The sequence below is a fragment of the Mastigoproctus giganteus genome, chromosome 11 (genome assembly GCF_048544385.1).
Source record: "Mastigoproctus giganteus isolate SK-2022 chromosome 11, ASM4854438v1, whole genome shotgun sequence".
Taxonomy (NCBI): Eukaryota; Metazoa; Arthropoda; class Arachnida; order Uropygi; family Thelyphonidae; genus Mastigoproctus; species Mastigoproctus giganteus.
The window spans coordinates 136,038,088-136,058,039 of record NC_143585.1 but is presented as its reverse complement, the minus strand read 5'-3'; the positions used below and the strand labels follow the sequence as shown (position 1 = coordinate 136,058,039).

General features: G+C 36.2%; 1 protein-coding gene across 1 annotated transcript in view; it reads left to right on the top strand.

Moving 5' to 3' along the window:
- The window catches only part of Vps51 (vacuolar protein sorting 51), a 202,273-nt gene that overhangs the window by 16,556 nt on the left and 165,765 nt on the right, over positions 1-19,952 (top strand). Inside the window, exons 3-4 of the mRNA XM_090385571.1 lie at positions 3,248-3,391; positions 15,526-15,681. Coding sequence (XP_090241697.1) covers positions 3,248-3,391; positions 15,526-15,681 — 300 coding nt within the window. The remainder of the gene's footprint in view (positions 1-3,247; positions 3,392-15,525; positions 15,682-19,952) is intronic.

Below are 19,952 nucleotides of genomic sequence, written 5' to 3'. Positions count from 1 at the left end.
TATACATCTCTTACTTTAGTTATCATAAATCCATTGTATCTTGTCTTCCAGAAATTATGAAAATCTGTGAACGATCAATAAAATATTTACAATAAAAAGAGTTCTTTTATTTCATAATCGATACACCGTATACAAAGCAAAATACCTAAAAGAAACGCGAAGGATGTTTCGCATAAACCACCTACCGCGTGTGCTCGGCACATGCACAACTTTTTTATTAGTCTTTTTTTTTTTTTAACAACTATGGAAATATAATGGATACATTTTTTTCATGATAAAATTTTAACAATGCGAATAAAAAATAACATGAAATATTTCCCATATCACAAATAACATGAAAACTACCACAAAGCATTCCACAATATAAAAACAAATATTACATAAAAAACAAACTTTCTAGAAAAAGTACACAAAAAATCAGATTACATGAAAAAAAATTATTTCGCAAATATTCAAGAAAAATTTATTCTAAAAATTGCCATTTAGAATTTACTTCTTTATTAATATTTGTTGTCAATCTTCTGCTTTGCTCAATAGCTGAGCGATGATTTGACGTAATGATCTGGATCAAATTGAAGCAATGGTTTTCCATTTAGATGTTTGTTATTCATTACGCTGAAAGCTGAACTCAGCTTCTGCACTGCTAATCGCAATGGTTTCAAAGATGTTTTCTGGCTTTCTTAATTAAAAAGGTAATTTCACTTAATTTTAAAGATAAATTGTCTTCGACAAAATCTCTAAAATCGTTAATTTTTATTTCATATTTTATCAGAAAACTTAAATTTCTTATTCAGTTTTCACCGGCTTGCCACTGAGATGAAAGTTATTTCATATTCCACGATTTCAGATAGAGTATGTATAATATTTCTTTCAATGGTATCATTATTTTCTTTATTTAATTTAAAATAAAGTTGCATTAATAACTTGTCACCCTGTTGCATTAATAACTTGTCACCCTGTTGCATTAATAACTTGTCACGAGGTAATTTTTTTACTTTCGATTTTGATTCCTTCAAATTCTTTCCACTTCAATATGCTCTCAATTTTAGCTTCATAATTTCCTTCAGAATTTTTCAAATTAGCAATAGCATTGATAGTTCAAATAATTAATTTATATTCTTTCACCATAGTGATTCTGTAAAGCTTTTGAAAGGTAAAAGAGCTCTAGCAGGATGTCGATCATTCGTGCTAAATGGATAAGAAATTCCAAATATTAAATCGACTTTTAAATATTAAATCGACATTTAAAACACATGACCGATCTTTATAGTTTCCACAATAAGTTCTTTAGCAATCATCTTTAATTTGCGCTAGTTTTTTGGAGATTGGTGACAGTTTATTATTATTTTTTAATTATTGCCTGTATGCCATTATATTTTATAACATTTTCTACACAGTGAAAGGCTCAACAAAGTTTCAAAATCTGCCAACAGTTCATCTTCGTAAAGTTTATATAATATCTTAGTTGCCTCAATCCCCCACTCTACGTTGCTACTGTCACTAGTTCTTTGAATATAGTGCAAAATGTCGGAATCACACGAATATTCAGCTACTGTGACCATGTAAACACAGACAAGAGAAATTTACTGGAAGGCGTGGTTCACTCATTTCTCCGAAGCACATATGCCTGTTTGTCAGAGTAAAGGGGAACCACAACACAGGTTGACCGGAGGCTATAATCCGTGTCGAGAATCTTCTTAATCCTCTGACTGGCTATGGAAAGCATATTGACTAGCGCGACTTCTCGGTATGTGACTGCTTAGGTTTTACGGACACCGCTAACATTGTGAAGTGGTAAACCCTTTCACCCTTAATTTGCACTTTATAATTACCTAAATTTCCTAAAGTCTAGAGGTGAGAACAATGTATACACAGTTGTCTCTCCTAATCCGTTCTTTACATGGAAATTTTCTTTGTTCAATGGAAACTATTTTAAATGTAATTACTAAGGGGAATCAAAAAAATTCGCTATAAAGAAGTTCATTAAACAAAGATTGGACTGTAATTAAATCAAAAATGAAGTAATTTTAAAATACATAACCGATCGATTGTGCCATTAAAATGCTGGGAATGGTCCCCCCTTGCCCCACTGTAGTTTTGGCTTGGGATACTCAATAATTACATTCAGGATTTTATTTGTAAAATAAATGATCATCTCAACAATGGGCTCACAAATTTTCAAAATAAAATAACAGTCGGTTCTCGTGAGCCCACTATAGCTCACCACTGGTCATCTACCTGGTAACCGAATAGGTCAGCCATTCCTTTGTTTGATGTGAATTCTATACTTGAAATTGGCTCACCTGGGTGGTCACTTTCACTGTACTAGGTGCAGCATTTCTGAAATTGCACATGGGTTACTAATAGTCACACCATCATGAAGGCACAAGCAGGTTAGCAGCATAGTTAGTTGTTGCAGCGGAGCTAGTTGTTGTAACAAGCAGCGGAGTTAGTTGTTGCAGAATGACCAGACTTTGCTGCCATTTAGCCCATTTTTCTCGCAGGAGCTGAATATCAGCTCATTGAGTGAAAACATGTTAGACTCCAAAGTAGCAGCTTGAGTGTTGTCATTGCTTGAAGAACATCTCTGAATCAAAAAATGTCAGACATCTACACCTAAAGAGGTGTAGACGTCCTAAAGAGGTGTCATTATATTAAACAGAACATAACATTACAATTGACAGACAAGGCAGTTCAGTTTCAATAAAGTTGACGTTGTGAAGTCCAAATCCAAAGTTTTTAGATTCAAGATACTATATGATAAATATCAAGTTAAGCATTTTCTGTGATTAACAAGAAATCCATAGTAATGCTGATTTTTCAGAAAAAGATATATTAATTCTATATTGGTGTTCCTTGTATATACAATGAATTTTGAAATATTTTATTCTTAGCCATTTTTCTTTCAGATGACATTTTGTGAAGTTGAATAAAAGTTCATGACCTTTTGAGGTCATATATTGATGTTGTAGTGGGAAAAATTATTCATAAGATCAATAGTTCATAAATTGCGAAATCAAGAGATTACTTATAAATATACCAGGCAAACTTTGTGCAAATGGATCAGTAACTAATTAACTTATATGACAGCTGTAGTGACATCTTATTGATATTACTACTCATTTGTAAACCCAAATTATGAGTTGACTTTCTCTTTCAAAACAAAATTATCAGAAAGTTTTTATTCTTTTAGAGTTAAGTATTTCGTTATTTGGTATTAATAAATATTAATTTCTCTTTTTCCCAGCTTTTGAGAGAATATGGCCTTACAGAGTTAATGGACAAAGAGCAGCTAATCTACAAGGAAATTCAGTCTTTAGATAGCGAAATGCAAACATTAGTGTACGAAAATTATAACAAGTTCATTAGTGCTACAGATACTATAAGAAAGGTAAGAGTATTTCTTAAGACTGATTTCTAACAAAATGTTAACACTTGCTGATGGCTTTTCCGACAACCTTTTTGACCCGGGATTAAAAACCACGGAATTGAGTCAATCTGGATTGGAAAGGACAGAAATATTTTTGGGATTTCTTCTCATTATGATTGAATTAATCAGCCTCCGATGAAGGTTGCTTGACAAAAATATCCAATTTTTCTTCTTTCAAAGTGGAAGCAAAAGTTCTAAAAATGGGTGTTTGATTTCTCCTCTAAGTGGATTAAAATCTCAAGCTGCATATTTGCATTTTGGGCAGCAAATTCCTGGAAGGAGGAAAAATAATTATTCATAGGTAATTCAGTTGTAAATACTGAGTATGAAAAATTGAATACTGAAAATTTTGAAAATCTTGTGGCATATTATTTCCTTGAGGTCTTCGGGCAACACTGAATATATGCACACCCTATTCAGTGATCATAATCAATTAGATATCATAGAGGACAGTAATGTTGCCACTGAAGCCATGTATAAAGATTAGGATGCGATGTGTTATCTGTTGTTTGACCACAGAAGGAATAAAACTGGACAAATTTTACTGTAGAATGTTGGGGGAAGCAAAGAAACAGCAGCAGCAATATTGTCAAATAGGAATACTGAAGTATTCAAGTATTCCTATTGCATAAAACAGCAGCAACGACATTACTGTTACTGTCGTTGCTGCTGTTTTATGCTCATTGCATTATCTGAGTTATGGTCTTTGCTGCTGTCAAAATAGGAATACTGAAGTATTCCTATTTTGACATCTCTCTCTCTCTCTCTCTCTCTCTATCAATTTGCATACATATTTAAAATTAATTCTGGGATAACTGCTGATCACCTTTATAGACAAAATATTTGGATATTTTGTAGTTGCATACAAGTTTCTCTAATGAGAGAGGTGTCCTATGATTTTTGATAAGTTAATGATACAAAGCTTAATTTATACAGTTTCTTAGATACACTTACCCTTTTCATGAAATGGAGTACTTCCTTCAGTAAAAAGCATTGCATGTTTGTACCATGCATTATAAAGTAGGTGGCCAGATATGTAGTAATGCCTCTCACAGCTAATAGGCACTGTGGAATTCAGTGTAAGAGTGAACAATACAAAAGATTTAAGTGACTTTCAACTTGTCTTGGTAGTCAGTGATGTTGGTACAAGGATCTCAGAAATTGCTATCCTACTGGGATTTTCAATACCATTATGTCTCAGGTGTATTGAGATTGGTCCAATAATCAAATAACATCTGGTCAGCAGCTATTCTGTGGTTGGAAGTTGCAAGATGATGTAAGCATTCTTGTTATTCTCCAACAGAAGCTGACAAGATTTGTGTTGGGTAATAGAAGGTTGCAGTAATTTATATAACAACCTAGTACAACAGTGGTAACCAGAGAGGCATTTCAGAACAATTCTTCCATCAGGTTATTTGTTAGCTGCCTATTGATTTTGGGATCAATAGGCAATTTGTTGGGTTGGTTTTATTATGATTTTCAATATTGTTGACTTATGCATAGATGGAAAAAAACTAGCATTGAGGCAATCATTAAATAGCTTTAGTAATTGGTTTGGGTGAAGAGAAACGATCTCTTAATAAAAGTACACTCTAGAAGATTAGTACCAGGTCACTTATTCATTTTCATCTCAGCAACAGTGCCTTTAAGTTCTTCTATTGTAAAAGGTGGTATAACAATAGCAGAATTATATTGTTCATTTTGTTAAGAGTTTATTATTATGAATGAAAGTATTGAAGATATCCCCTGAGAACAATTGTATCCTACTGATCTTGTAGTCTCCAGGGATCACAATTTAAGTTTATTTTTATAAATTATATGTACGTAAACTTTTTTTTTTTTTTAAGATTTTTATAAATTAAGATGTAATCTATCTGTATCATTCTGAGGACATTTGTTTCGGCTCTCTGAAATTGTTTCCTGGCATGATGCATTCTATTTGAGGAGAGTCTGTTTGGATGATAACCATGCCGTGCATTTGAAGGTAATCTATTTCTTTCTTGTAGCTTTAGTAATTTCTCTAAAAAGTCCTGACTATGAATAGCCAGTTGGCTTTCATTAAGGTGAGATAACAACTCAGTATTATCAGTCAGCATTGGGTGGTCTGTAGTAACCGAAAGGTCAAAGAATCTCTGTGAACATTTCTTAATGAAAACTTCACAAGATTAAATGGGGCAAACCAAAGGTTCTAGTTCAACATATATTGAATGAGATAAAAATGGTCCAATCTGTGTAGATATCCCAGTCTGAAACAAGTGGGAAAAGATTATCCCTACTGGGATTTTTAATACCACTGTGTCTCAGATGTATTGAGATTGGTCCATTGCTGGTGACCAATCAATGTTTGTGTACCCAAGACTGTTACAAAATTTAAATGGTTTACATGGAAGAATTAGAATATTTAATCAGTGTGTAAAGATAAAATCCTCTACCATCAATCTCTGAAATCACAGTTATCAGAAAAACCATAGTATAGACTTTGAGTTAGCATTTCATAGTATGAGTTGCATATATATTTGTCATGAACCTCTCATGACCAGATTTTGAGAGGTTCATGGCCAATTTTAGAGAGACTCATTTCCAAGTACTACAAAACTGCAAAGATTGATTGATATCTGATAAAGACAGGCAATGTAAAGAAATGATATAAAATATAACAATGACACTGGCAACCTGGATACATGTAGCTGCTTATGACCATAAACAGAACAGCACAAGAATATCTAGTTGGTTGTTAAAAATTACTATAGCAGATTTAGGATTTTTATGATTTGGTTGAATTACTCTTGCCAAAATAGGGCAGCCAGCATACCATGTAGTAACATGATATGGCTTCTGGAGGCAATTTGAAGAGGAGACAGTATTGGCAAAATGATGAACTTTATCTGTGGCTGTTCTAGATCATTGGGCATTTAACTGAAATATTTTCTATTTGGCAATCAAGTGCATTGGTGATATATAGGAACTCCCTGACTTACATAAGGGTTGTGTTCCACGGAACGCTACATAAGTCAGTATATCCCCCCATGCTTGTGCAGCACTCACAACTGTGCTCGCTGAATTGATTGAATTAAAAAAGAAATATTCAACGAACATGTGAATAGAATTATTTATTGTATTTATTCAATTTTTTATCTCATGCGCAGGAAAAATTACAAAAGTGTGCAATTTAAAAAAATTTAAAAATTATAAAATTACAAAAAAAGTGAGGAGACTGGCATAACGTCAGTAAGTTTTCTCAAGCATTCTTGCCAGAATTGATGTCTTCAGCTGATAAGTACACCGTTGAGGACTGTGGAGATTTAGAAGGGGTCGGCCGCTCAACCTTATGAAAGAACATATTAATGGAACTTATTGATGGTGGCTTTTTTCTTTTCATCGTAGATTTCTTTGTAGTAAGCAAGCAAGCAAGCATATCATTCACCCCTCTGTTAACATTTAGAATCGTTCGCTGTCAGGATTCATTTCTCAAACCTCTCCATTGCCGATGCAATTTCACGAAATGCCATTGCCATCTTTCTGGTGATGAAGCATCTCGGCTCCTCATTTGGTTCATCTTGAGCTTTTTCAGCATTTTCTTTTTTACTATAGCTACCTGCAAGTCAATAAGTTCTTCGTTAGATAATTCCTTGTCTTCTTCCTGTATTAACTCCTCCACGTCTTTGGCAACAACCTCTAACTGAAGTAGATCTGCAGCCTTTACAGTCTTATCTGTAACCTCTTTGTATGATTCTTTTTCAAATCCTTTGTAGCCTTTTACGTGCCGTGGGCATATTTTCTTCCATGTGCCATTTAAACAACTTTTAGTAATTTCAGCCCAGACCTTATAATGTTTAAGATGCTGTGGTAAATATTGTAAGATTTCCAAAAGTCTCTTAATGTAAAATTTTTCTTATTGTCTACTGTGCAGACAATGCCTGAGTAAATGTTGTGTGTAAATAGTATGCTTTTAAATTCGAAATAACACCCTAAATAGATGCATACAATGTCCAGGAGCATTATCTAATAGAAGTAAAATCTTGAAAGGAAATCGTTGTGTTTACAATATTTTCGAACCTCAGGAATGAAGCAGCATTTAAACCAATCCTCAAAGAGAGATATTGTTATCCATGCAATCTGGTTCGATCGGAAATGCATGGGTAGGGTGGCTTTATTGATGCCCTTAAATGCATGAGGATATCCAGAATGGTACACAAGCAGTGGTATTAGTCTGTAATCTCCTGTTGCATTAGTCCCAAGCAAGAGCTTTTGAAGCCTTGAAACCTGGCATTGTCTTTTCCTCTTTGGCAATGTATGCTTAATCCAGCATTTTTTTCCAATACAGAGCAGTCTCGTCAACATTAAAACTTTGCGTTGAATGGCCGCCTTTATCAATAATGTTTTCCAACACATCACAAAATTTCTCTGCAGCTGCAGAATCGGCATGACTTCACCACATACTTTAACGTTGTGGAAACCAGCACAACGCTTGAACCTATTAAACGACCCATTGCTTGCCACAAACTTGGGTTGGGGTTCGCCGTACGTATCCTTAATATCTTCATAAATACTTGTTGCTTTTGCTTGAATGGTCATTAGATTCATGGGCACTTGCTTCTGAATCTGGTTATCCATCCATATTATTAGCAGCTGTTCCATCTTTGATATAGCACCTGAACGCCTTTTGCAATCATGGTTGATCTTAAGTGCATTGATCCTTTGACATGTTCTTTTATTAGCGAGACCTAATTCCATTGCAATAGATGACAAACTTTGTCCTGCTTCGTACTTCTTAATCATTTTCATCTTCATTTCTAAATCAATTTTTTTCGTTTCCTGGCACTACCACCACTTGCGATTTTTGTTGGCTGCTTTCCCTTCATCATTGTAATACGTAAATAGGAAGGAAGAGAAGTTTCTGAAAATTTGTTTTTTATATGATTGAAGATTTCAGTGAAAGGGAACACATTTCACCATAATAGCGTAAAAACCCACACAATTCCAGTTATTGGTATTATCGCAAATGCAATAAGATCAAGTTTACCCATTTATAATTAGATGCACTAACAGAAAAGCCCAATAAACCAGAAAGTGCAAATTGTTTTTGTTTCATGGTTGTGACCTCCAGAAACATTATTTAGAAAAATATCACAAAGGCGTTCAAAATTGATTCTTATAACGGAACATATGATAATGATGAGAGGGTACTGCAATTTCCATTATAAATATGACCTTTTAGAGAGATAAATAGTTCAGTAATATAGCGAAATTTTCAACTTCCAAGGACTTGGTATGAATTACAAAAAAAAAAAAAACTGTGTTATTGGGTTCACATTACAATATTTTCACGATACCTCCATTTATTCCTACGGGATGCAAAATATGTTTCCACGATTTTTTTAAGTTTGCACCGGCCGGCAAAAACTTACATAAAGTCGAATTTCCGTAAGTCGAGTATTATGTATGGGGAGTTCCTGTATTGGCATATGTTAATCATCTTTGGAAAAATTTAATGAAAACATTTGGTGATATTCAAGCAGTGGCTCTTGGTATTTCATTAAGTGGCTCTTAGTTTGGCATTAAGGCCCTCTAAACAAGCTCCCATCCAGTTTTCTCTCTGACTGCTCACTTCAGGTTATGGTAGATGGCTCCCTGTCTTCTAACTTCTCTATTAATGCTGGTGTTCCACAAAGTTCAGTTTTTTTTCACTTGCTGTTTTCCTCTTGTATATTAATGACCTTAATTTTGCTGATGAAAGTACACTACATTCAACCTTGTAGTTTGAGAAACCATGTCCAGCACAAAAAGCCTCAACTTTTACAATATCCCCTACAGGGATGGGATACACTTAAATAGATGGTGCCTCTGTAGTCAGGTGGGCAGGAGCAGCAGTGCATAGCACACGCTTCTTGATTAGACCGGGGTTCGAGCCCGTGACCACCAAATATGGAGGATGCGGAAAGGTCAGGGAATGACCACCGCATATCCCTGGAGCAATATGGCCCTAGTTGCTAATGCTCCTAAAAACCAAATAACATACAAATAAACTTAAATAGATATGGTGCAAGAATATTTGCTGATGCTGTCAAGGCAGTGTTAGGTGGGTCGCAAAACTTCTAGCTTGGGGGGTGGATACACAGACTAAAAGATTAACAGTGGCCACAGGCAGAGGCAAAAGTGATTCTTGAACTACTTCTATCGGCGAACAGTAGCCTGGAAAGCAAGTTGCTGGGGATTTTCAGGACTGCCCAGAGTCATAGTAGAACACATAAATACATGGGCTCTGTTAGGCTAACTAAGAGTTGGAACAGGTGCATGTATACTTGCATGTACCCCAATGCTAGAAGTATAGTTAATAAATTTGATGAGTTTGAAATGCTGGTCAAGCCATCAAAGGTGGATGTTGTTGAGATATCAGAGTCGTGGTGTCACACAGATATAAGCAGTGCAGAATTTGAATTTGAGGAGTACAATGTGTACAGAAAGCATAGACAGGACGGGAAGGGAGGAGGGGCTATGCTGTTAGTTAAGAAACACAAAATCTAACGAAGTGCATCCAGTCGACATTGGTGGACAATGCAATGTTGAGTCAGGGTGATGTGACATAAACACTACTCTCGTTTTCCCTTTCCTAGTGTTTATGTCAGGGTGGTGTGACATAAACACCAGGAAAGGGAAAATGAGAGTAGGTGTGTGTGTGTTATAGGCCTGATGAATCTTATGAGTATAATGAGCAGTTGTGCAGAGAAATAGAGTGGGCCAGTAAATCAGAATGTCTTATAATGAGGGATTTTAACTTTCCAGATATTTACTGGAACTTATGGGTTTGTCACTTGCACACTAGCAAGATTTTGTGGATTTATTGGATGACTGTTTTCTACAGCAACATATTCGAGAGGCAACCAGAGGGAGTAATACCCTTGATCTGATTATTAGCAGTGGTTATTCATGCATTAAGAATTTGCAGATAAAGGAACCACTGGGTGACAGTGATCGCAGCGTAATGATTTGGGATCTACTTAAAGATGTAACTACCATCAAGGTTAAAGGAAAGGGCTTTTGCTTTCGTAAAGGTGACTACAGTGGTCTCAGACAGTTTTTAAATTCTATATAGTGGAATCAACTGATGATGTTACCGGTGGTGAATTCTGAATGGAGAGCCTTCAGGGACTTAATCTTGGAGGCTACTAGGCTTATTATATCAACTAAGAAATACTGTTCAAGATTTAGGCCTAAATGGATGTCAGATGAATTAATGAGGACCATGGCAGAGAAGGAAAATGCATGAGATGCATATAAATTATCAGGTGACACAGAAGCCTGTGGCAGATATAAGCAAGTCTGTAAAAGTCACAAAGAAAGTTAGGCAGGTGAAGGCAGATTACGAGAAATCTTTGGCAAAGAATGCAAAGAAAAATAGCAAAGAGTTTTTTACTTATGTATACCCTAGAAGGAAGGGAATGAATCAGATTGGTCCACTTAACATAGATGGTATGACTATTGATGATCATACTTCAGTAACTAATAAATTGAATGAGTATCTTGCATCTACATTCACACATGAGGAGTTAATCAAGGAGGGGAATGCCAGAAGCTTATCGAACTCTGGCAGGGAGCTGAATGATTTTGTAATAGCTGAGAGCAAAGTTCAGGAGAAATTGTTGAAGTTAAACCTAAGGAAGGCACCTCAGGTGAATGGGATCTATCCAGTTATATTAAAGGAGGCAAAAGAAGGAAGCAAACAGTTAGCCATAATTATGAGAGCTTTCTTGGACGCAGGGGAGGTCCCCATGGACTGAAATTGTGCAAATGTATCCACAATTCACAAAGGGGGTTCAAAAGATGATACAAGTAACTATAGACCTGTTAGTTTAACTTGTGTTCAGGGAAAATAACAGAGTCACTTGTGAAAGAAGCATTGCAATATCTAGCCAAGACAGCAGTAATAATTCAGACACAGCATGGGTTTGTTAAGGGAAAGTCTTGTCTAACCAATTTGATTGGATACTATGATGTGATCAGAAAGGAACTGAACAAAAAATAATTTTGATGTCATATACTTGGATTTCAGGAAAGCTTTTGATACTGTCTCACATGAAAGAGTGCTGTGCAAATTGGCGCAGTGGGCATTAAGGGCAAGTTGCCACAATGGATAAAGGGACAGTTGAGTGGGAGACAACAGATAGTGGTAATCAATGGACACTGCTCTATGTGGACTAATGTTATTAGTGGAAAGAGTGTCTTTTGGGTTGTCTGCTGTGGTACCATATTTGTCTGAGTGTATGGTGCATCATCATTTGGGTTACTGTTCTTGCATTCCCCATCTGGTATTACAGTGTCAACTCTTGCACAGTGACTTGCCATTCAGCCCATACAATGCACTGTACCCTTCACTCACCAGGAACATTCCCTTTGCTATCATTTACAGTTCTGTTGTCAGGAGATCTTTAGCATTAGTTGAGGCATATGATGCCAGAAAGCAAGCTTATAGAGCACAGCCAAAAAAAAAAAAAAACCTTCCCATTTCACTCATCCAGTCACTCCAAATGTTTCTCTAGTTCAGCCTTAAATTTATTTAAGCTATCAACTTCCACAACAACAGATGGAAATGTGTTCCAGCAATCAACTACCTGCTGGCTAAAGGCAAACTGCCACACATCTATTCTACAACTGTCTTTCTTCAGTTTGAATCTATGCCCCCTCAGGTTCTTAATCTGAGCAAGTGGAAGTATCTCATCAGCATTGAGCCTGCTCAAACCATTCAAGGCCTTGTACACTTCACTCAGATCACCTTGCAGGTGCCTAGTCCACAGATGCTGCAACTTGCAGAATTAAGCCTCTCCTGGTAAGAGAACCCCTTTGTTCCTCTCACCAATCTTGTTGCTCTTCTCTGTACTCGTTCTAGCAACCCTATATCATTCCTCAAATGATGCCTCCACACCTGTACGAAGTACTCAAGGTGTGGCCTGACTATATATCATTACATTACATCATATCTATATATCATTGACTAAACTACACGACCTGCTCTGTCAGTCCATCTGCACTGCTAAGAGAACTTCATATCCGATTGCACAATTACCCCCAGGTATTTTTCATTCTCCACCTCCCGAGTATAGTACCACACAGTCGGAATGTATCTCTTGGGTTACTTCTACCCATATGCAATACTTCGCATTTGTCAATATTAAACTTCAGTTGCCACTTCTCAACCCATCTACCAACGTTTCTAGATCCTGTTGCAGTAGCATACTGTCTTTACTATCATTAACAACCTTGCCAAACCTTTGTATCATTTGTAAATGTGGACATTAAGCCTGATATATACCTTCATTGATATCATTAATAAATACACAAAACAACAATGGGCCCAGCACCGAACCCTGGGGGACTTAATTAATAACATTAGTCCACGTAGAGAAGTGTCCATTTATTACAACTCTCTGCGATCCCTTTATCCATTGCAGCAACTTGCCCTTAATGCCACACTGCTCCAATTTGTACAGCAGTCTTCTGTCTGCAACAGTATCAAAAGCTTTCTTGAAATCCAAGTATATGATATCAAGCTGACCGGGCTAGCCAGGTGGGTAAAATGCCTGCCTAGCAACCCAAAGGTCGCGGGTTCAAATCCTGCCTCGGACTTGGATCAGAGTAAAAATGCAAAAACTTTGGGAGGTGCATTATGGCCACAGAAGCCAATGTGCCAACAACTAACAAAAAAAAAAAAAAAAAATGATATCAAAATTATTTTTTGCATCCAGTTCCTTTGTGACCACATCGTAGTATCCAAACAAATTGGTCAAACATGACTTTCCCTTAACAAACCCATGCTGTGTCTGAATTATTACTACAATCTTGTCTAGGTGATCCTGCATCACTTTTTTAACCAGTGACTATTATTTTCTCTGAAACAGAAATTAAACTAACAGGTCTATAATTATTTGCATCACACTTTGATGAACCCCCTTTGTGAATTGGGGATTACATCTACAGTCCCTGGGGACCTATCCTGAATCTAAGAATGCTCTCATAATTGTGGCTAAGGGTTTGCTTACTTCTCTGGTTTGGCCCATTCGACACCATTCTTTGTACACCTTAATCTGTGGGCCATGTGAAGCCGACAAGACATGCCATTTTTGATATGGAAACACCCAATGCACGAGTGCCCGTAATCACGCCAATTGGAAACTGTAATATCTTTATTACCTCTCGTAGCTGCTACTTTATCACTTTACTACTAAATACATGCGCTGTGTTAGGGTAGAATAAGAATAGGTGGATGTATACTTGCATGTACACCAATGCTGGAGTAAACAGGTTTGATGAATTTGAAGTTTCTGGTCAAGACATCAAAGGGTGGTTGAGTGGGAGAAGACAGAGAGTGGTAATCAGTGGATACTGCTCTTCATGGCCTAATGTTATTAGTGGAGTCCTACAGGGTTTGGTGTTGGGCTCACTGTTGTTTTTTATATTTATGAAGGTATATCAGACTTAGTGTCGAAGTTTGCAGATGATAAAAAGGTTGGCAGGGTTGTTAATAACAGTAACGGCAGTGTGCTACTGCAACAAGATCTAGAAAATTTGGGTAGATGGGCTGAGAAGTGGCAACTGAAGTTTAACATTGACGAATGCAAAGTCCTATGTATGGGTAGAAGTAACCCCAGAGGAACGTTCCAACTGTGTGGTACTACACTTAGGGTGGTAGAAAATGAAAAAGACCTGGGAGTGATTGTGCAATCAGATATGAATTTTTCTGAGCAATGCTGACAGGTTGCCAGAGCAGGTCATGGGGTATTGCCAATGACTTACAGGAATTTTTATTATAGGGAAAAAGAGGTAATTATCCCTTTGTATAAGACAATGGTCAGGCTACACCTTGAGTACTATGTACAAATCTGTAGGCCTCATTTTAGGGAGGATGTAGAGTTGCTTGAGTGTGTACAAAGAAGGGTAACAAGATTGGTAACAAAGAAGGGTAACAAGGATGGGAACAAAGGGGTCCTCTTACCAAGAAATGCTGAAGTTCTGCAAATTGCCGCGGCTGGAGACTAGGTGCCTGCGAGATGATCTGATTGAGTTGTATAAGGCCTTGAATGGGTTGAGCATGCTGAATTTTGATGGAATTCTTCTGCTTGCTCAGATTACGAACCTGGGGGGCATAAATTCAAATCGAGGAAGGAGAGTTGTAGAATAGATGTGCAGAAATTTGCCCTTAGCCAGCGAGTGGTTAATTTCTGCAACAAACTTCCATCTGTCATTGTGGAAGTTGATAGCTTAAATAAATTCAAGGAGGAACTGGACAAACTTTTAGAGGGATTGGTTGTGTGAAATTATTTTATTTATTTATTTTTTTTTTTTTTTTGGCTGATGCTATGTAAGCTCATATGCTTGCTTTCTTGCATCACATGCCTCTATTATTACTACTACTACTACTTTGACTTCCACAACCATATGCGATTTACCACTGCTCTAGCATACAAAGCTGTTCAGCTTTTTTTTACTTTTTTTGGAACAAGCTCTTTGGAGTGGAAATGACCACCCAATTTGCAACATGTGTGGGAAGCAATTAAGTCAGCAAAAACACCATTGTAGCTTCACCAGTAGCACCAGGGCTGGCACTAACATTTGTGGCACCTGAGGCAAAACTTCGTAACATCACCTAATTCATATTGTATCTTAACATGCATATACATGCGGTAGCACATCTAGCAGCACCTATTTCAGGCGGTGCCTGTGGCAAGTGCCTCACTTGCATACCCCTAGTGTTGGCCCTGAGTAGCACCAAGTCACCAATTCATCATGGCCACCTCAGTGAGGTGGCCATGATGAATCCATTCTGACTTCTAAGGGGGGGGAACCTACATTATTTTATATAACTGCAAATTTTTATTTTGGTAAACAATTACAAAATATAAGTATTAAGAGAATTAAAGAGTTAAAATGGTGATCCCCTCTTAAAAACTAAAAATAGATTAAGCTTTGTTAATTTTAATATTTTATTTATTTCATATAGTTTTTAGTTGCTACTGAGTTTTCTAAATATAGCAGTCTGTTACTGTAGATGTTGCTACTAACAGAGACAGAATACTTAATTGATGTGTGTCATGTGAAAACAGATGAAAAATGACTTTAAGAAGATGGAAGAAGAAATGGATAGCCTTGCAACTAACATGTCTGCTATAACAGAGTTTAGTGGAAAAATTTCTGGCACCTTACGAGGACGTCGACTGCAGATATCAAAATTGTCAGGTGTTCACACCCTCTTGAAGAAGGTGAGTATTTCAGATAAATTCTGGTATTTATCTTTTTGTGTTATTTATGAAGAAAGACAACTGCAATGAAAGTTTTTTTTTTTTTTTGTAATTGAATTTCATCTAATAATAAAAATACGCACTTGCTGTTTTTAATATTAGATTAGTAAGACACAGTAACTAGCAACCAGACTATAATTAATGTCAATAGAATGTGAAATTGAAAAATTTCTGTCTATAAATTATGGATGTTGATTATTTGCTCATGGGATCTTTTTAATGAAAACTTCTGACTACCCCGTTGAAGTACTTTCTTTTTAACTTGCGCTCTTCCACCAATGCCAGCCACAATCATGTTCAACCGGTTCTGTTGAATAGGGGCCCCACATTCAAATGGTCTGAATAATAATATTGTTCATATCTGAATTAAACAACCTATTCCAAGCTAAAATTAGTTAAAAAGTATTTAAGCTCATCCATTTCCCAGGAAAGACTAACTTCACTATCAGTTGTTTCCATCAAAAATGACATAGCAAAAAAAAATTGATTATGATCATCATTAATGACTTCGCAGCCAAAAGAACTAGAAATATTTTGTAATTATCTAAACAATAATTGCTTTAATAATATGTAAATGTGTGTGATTATTGATTCCTATTGCTATTTATTCATGTTCCTATTTTTATGAGATGACTGCAATTGTTAAATAATATTGTTGATTAATGTATTAAATGTTAATCGTATTTAAAATTTTTGTTCAGTATAATATAAAATTATTTAATTATTTCTTAGTTGCTGTAAAATTTGAAAAAAATAAAAAATTAAAATAATTACTATTACAAAAACACCCCATATGAGTTTTGCACAGGATCCCAGGGTCCACAAGTAATTCTTGAACAGGGTCCCACAAATTTTGAGGCTGGCTCTGTCTTTCACTAAACTACTAGATCCAGATTTATAACATCATTAGATTTTTTTGTAAAATTCTTCTTTGTTATTGATTTTCTGCCAGCTAAATAAGAATATTTCTAATAATTTGTCTTTGGGACCAGTCTTTCAGTCGCACTTTATTCTGCAAGTTTTTCGTTTCTACTACAATGCATATGTATGGTGCTGGGATGATACACTCTCCCAATTTAAAAAGCAATAAAGATTAATAAAAGACCTTTAGGCCTGACATAGTGGAGTGGTCAGGAGTGAGAGTGCAGTAGCACGCGCTCTTTGAATGAACCGGGGTTTAAGCCAGTGACTGCTAAATACGATTAATGTTTGTATTGATAATTTATTGTAAACTCCTCTGACCAGGTAGTCATGCTGGAATATAAACAAGAACGTGTTTTTTTTTTTTTTTTTTTAAGTTTATTTTAATTGGCCATTGAATGATTGCTGTTCTAATTCAATGTAACCCACTGCTAAATATTGTGTCATTTCAACCCTGAAAGGAACATTTTAGGGCTTTTGCTGAAATTTTATAATTAGCTGAAAAAACATAATCAGAAAAATATTCATGAACTCTGGAATGGGTTGTTCTCTGTATCCCTTCTTGAAATGTTTATGTAATTTTTGTGTATAACTTTGTGAAGTGAATGAACAATAAGTACTCTTAGTTTATTAGTTTTTTTTTAATCTAAACCTACTCATTCTTTTGATATTAAAATATTTTTAATTAAGAAGTATTGCCAAATACATATTCGAGTTAAGACCTCTGCTAGCTGTATACTATACAGAATTTTAAGTGAAAAAAAGTGTGCATGCATCATGTATGATTTTGAAATTTCACACACACATTGGTTTTCTACACAATGAAAATTGGAAGTTACTTTTAGGATCATGTTTTAATTTATGCATAAGTGAAAAAAAGTGTGCATGCATCATGTATGATTTTGAAATTTCACACACACATTGGTTTTCTACACAATGAAAATTAGAAGTTACTTTTAGGATCATGTTTTAATTTATGCATGTAAGATTTTTTTTTCTCATTTTCAGTAGAATTAATAAACGTTTCTGCTTATATAATCCGATTTCCATAGGGTCGTGTTTTTTTTTATTTTATGAAAACCCCAAACATGAGAGATATTAGAACCTATAGTACTTAGTACTGTGCTTGGATTGGAGGTTGATAAGATGAAAGAAGATATTTGTTGACATTAGACTTGAACTTCTGTAGACTGTAATTTTCAGGAAAATACATATGAAGGTAAGCTGTTCCAGAAAACGGCAGTTGAATGAATAAATGAGGAGGATGAAAAGTTGGTTCTGTGAGTTTGAAGTTGGACAGTAAATGGACGATGACTGGTGGCGGAACGTGTTCAGACAGTCTTGAAAGAGAGAGCGGGAATTATAGAAGCCAATTCAGAAGAACAGTGTCCATGGAAGCATCTGTAGAAAAGGCATGCAGCAGAAACAGCACGTCTATGAGACAGAGAGTGAAGAGACTCTGTTAGAAAGGAATCATTAATTGCCCTCTTCTGAATGGAATCTAGAAGCCTGAGAGAGGTTTTGGGGGCACCGCCCCTGATGTGGAAACAGTATTCCATGGTAGGGCAGATTTCTGATTTGTACAGAGTGAACAGCTGTTTGGAAGAAAAGTAACGCCGAGAACGAAAGAGAAAACCAAGTTTTTAGATGCAGAGGAAGCAATATTTTTAATGCGCTTGTGCCAAGGGAGATTAGAAGTCAGAGTAATCCCAAAAGAGATATATCATTTTGCCTAGAAATCGGAGTGTCACCAAAGATAACCATAGGAGCAGAAGAATCCTTTTTGCGAGATATAAGACCAGACTGAGTTTTAGAAGGGTTGAAATCAACTAAGTTGTCTTTGCCCCACTGGCGAATTACCTGGAGATCAGCATTTAAGGAATTGGTAGCGGATATTCGAGAAGTGGAAGCTGATTGACTAGGGCAAGGTTTTTCAAAATGGACAGTGGAATGCAATGTGCTATCATCGGCAAAACTATGGATAGGATTTCCAGTCAATAGAAGAAGGTCATTAATATACAAGAGGAAAAGAGTGGGGGAAAGAATGGAACCTTGGGAGACACCAGCATTAGTGGAGAAGTTAGAAGACAGAGAGCCATCTACCATCACCCTCAGTGAGCGATCAGAGAGAAAACTGGATAACCAATTACAGAAAACAGTTTGGCAAACCATAAGATGGAAGCTTGTTTAGAAGACCTTTATGCCAAACACAATCAAAAGCCTTTGAGATGTCAAGAGCAACTGCTTGTGTTTCACCAAAATTTTCCATTGAATTTGTCCATAAATAGGTAACATAAGTTAGAATATCACCAGTGGATCGACACTGACGGAATCCATACTGGCGATCGTTGATCAGACAGAAGGTTTCTAGGTAGTTTAAGAGTTGGCGGTTAATTGATTTCTCCATTACTTTAGAAAGAGTAATAGTAATTACAATGGGATGATAATTGGATGGGAGGGATTTGTCACCCTTTTTTAGGAACTGGCTTGATATGAGCAAATTTCCAAGCAGAAGAAAAAAGACCTTTGGAATAAGAAAGTGAAAAAAGGCGGCAAAGAACAGGAGTAAGTTCTGGAGCACAGGTTTTGAGAACAAGTGGAGAAATACCATCAAGACCTGAAGCTTTCTTAGCATCAAGATTCGTCAAAATCCTTCTGACATCCTTTTGGCGGAAGACCACAGGAGGCATTAAATGGAGCATGTTGGGAGGTATTTTACCAAGATCATTAATATGTGAATTGGAAGAAAAATGGGATGCTAGCAGGTCAGCTTTATCCTTGGCTGAAGTGACAACAGAACCATCTGGTTTTGACAGAGGTGGGAGCAGAGATGGGCAAAAGTTGTGGCCAGTAGCTTTGGCAAGAGATCAGAATGCTCAGCTACCATTAGAGCAAGAAGCAAGTTTTCTACTCTTAGCCTGTTCAAAATCTAGTTTGGACTGATTAATAACTGCTTTACAATTGTTGCAAGCTTTGGTGTAGACAGAAAATGAAACTGAAGAATTGGAAACAAGCCAATTACGATATACAACGTTCCTCTCTTGAACAGCCTTAGCACATTTATTAGAAAACCAAGGTTTAGATAAAGGACGAGATTTTAAAGTGGAATGTGGAATAAAGGATTCCATTCCTATAAGAATATTTTCACTGACACGATCTGAGCAAACATTGACATCAGAAGTTTTGAAACAGTAGTCCGACTAAGGAAATGAAGAAAAGAAATCTCACAGGTCATCCCATTTTGCATTCTTGTAATGCTAAACAATACGAAGTTGGGAATAGCCATGTGATAAAAGCTCCATTGGAGAAGA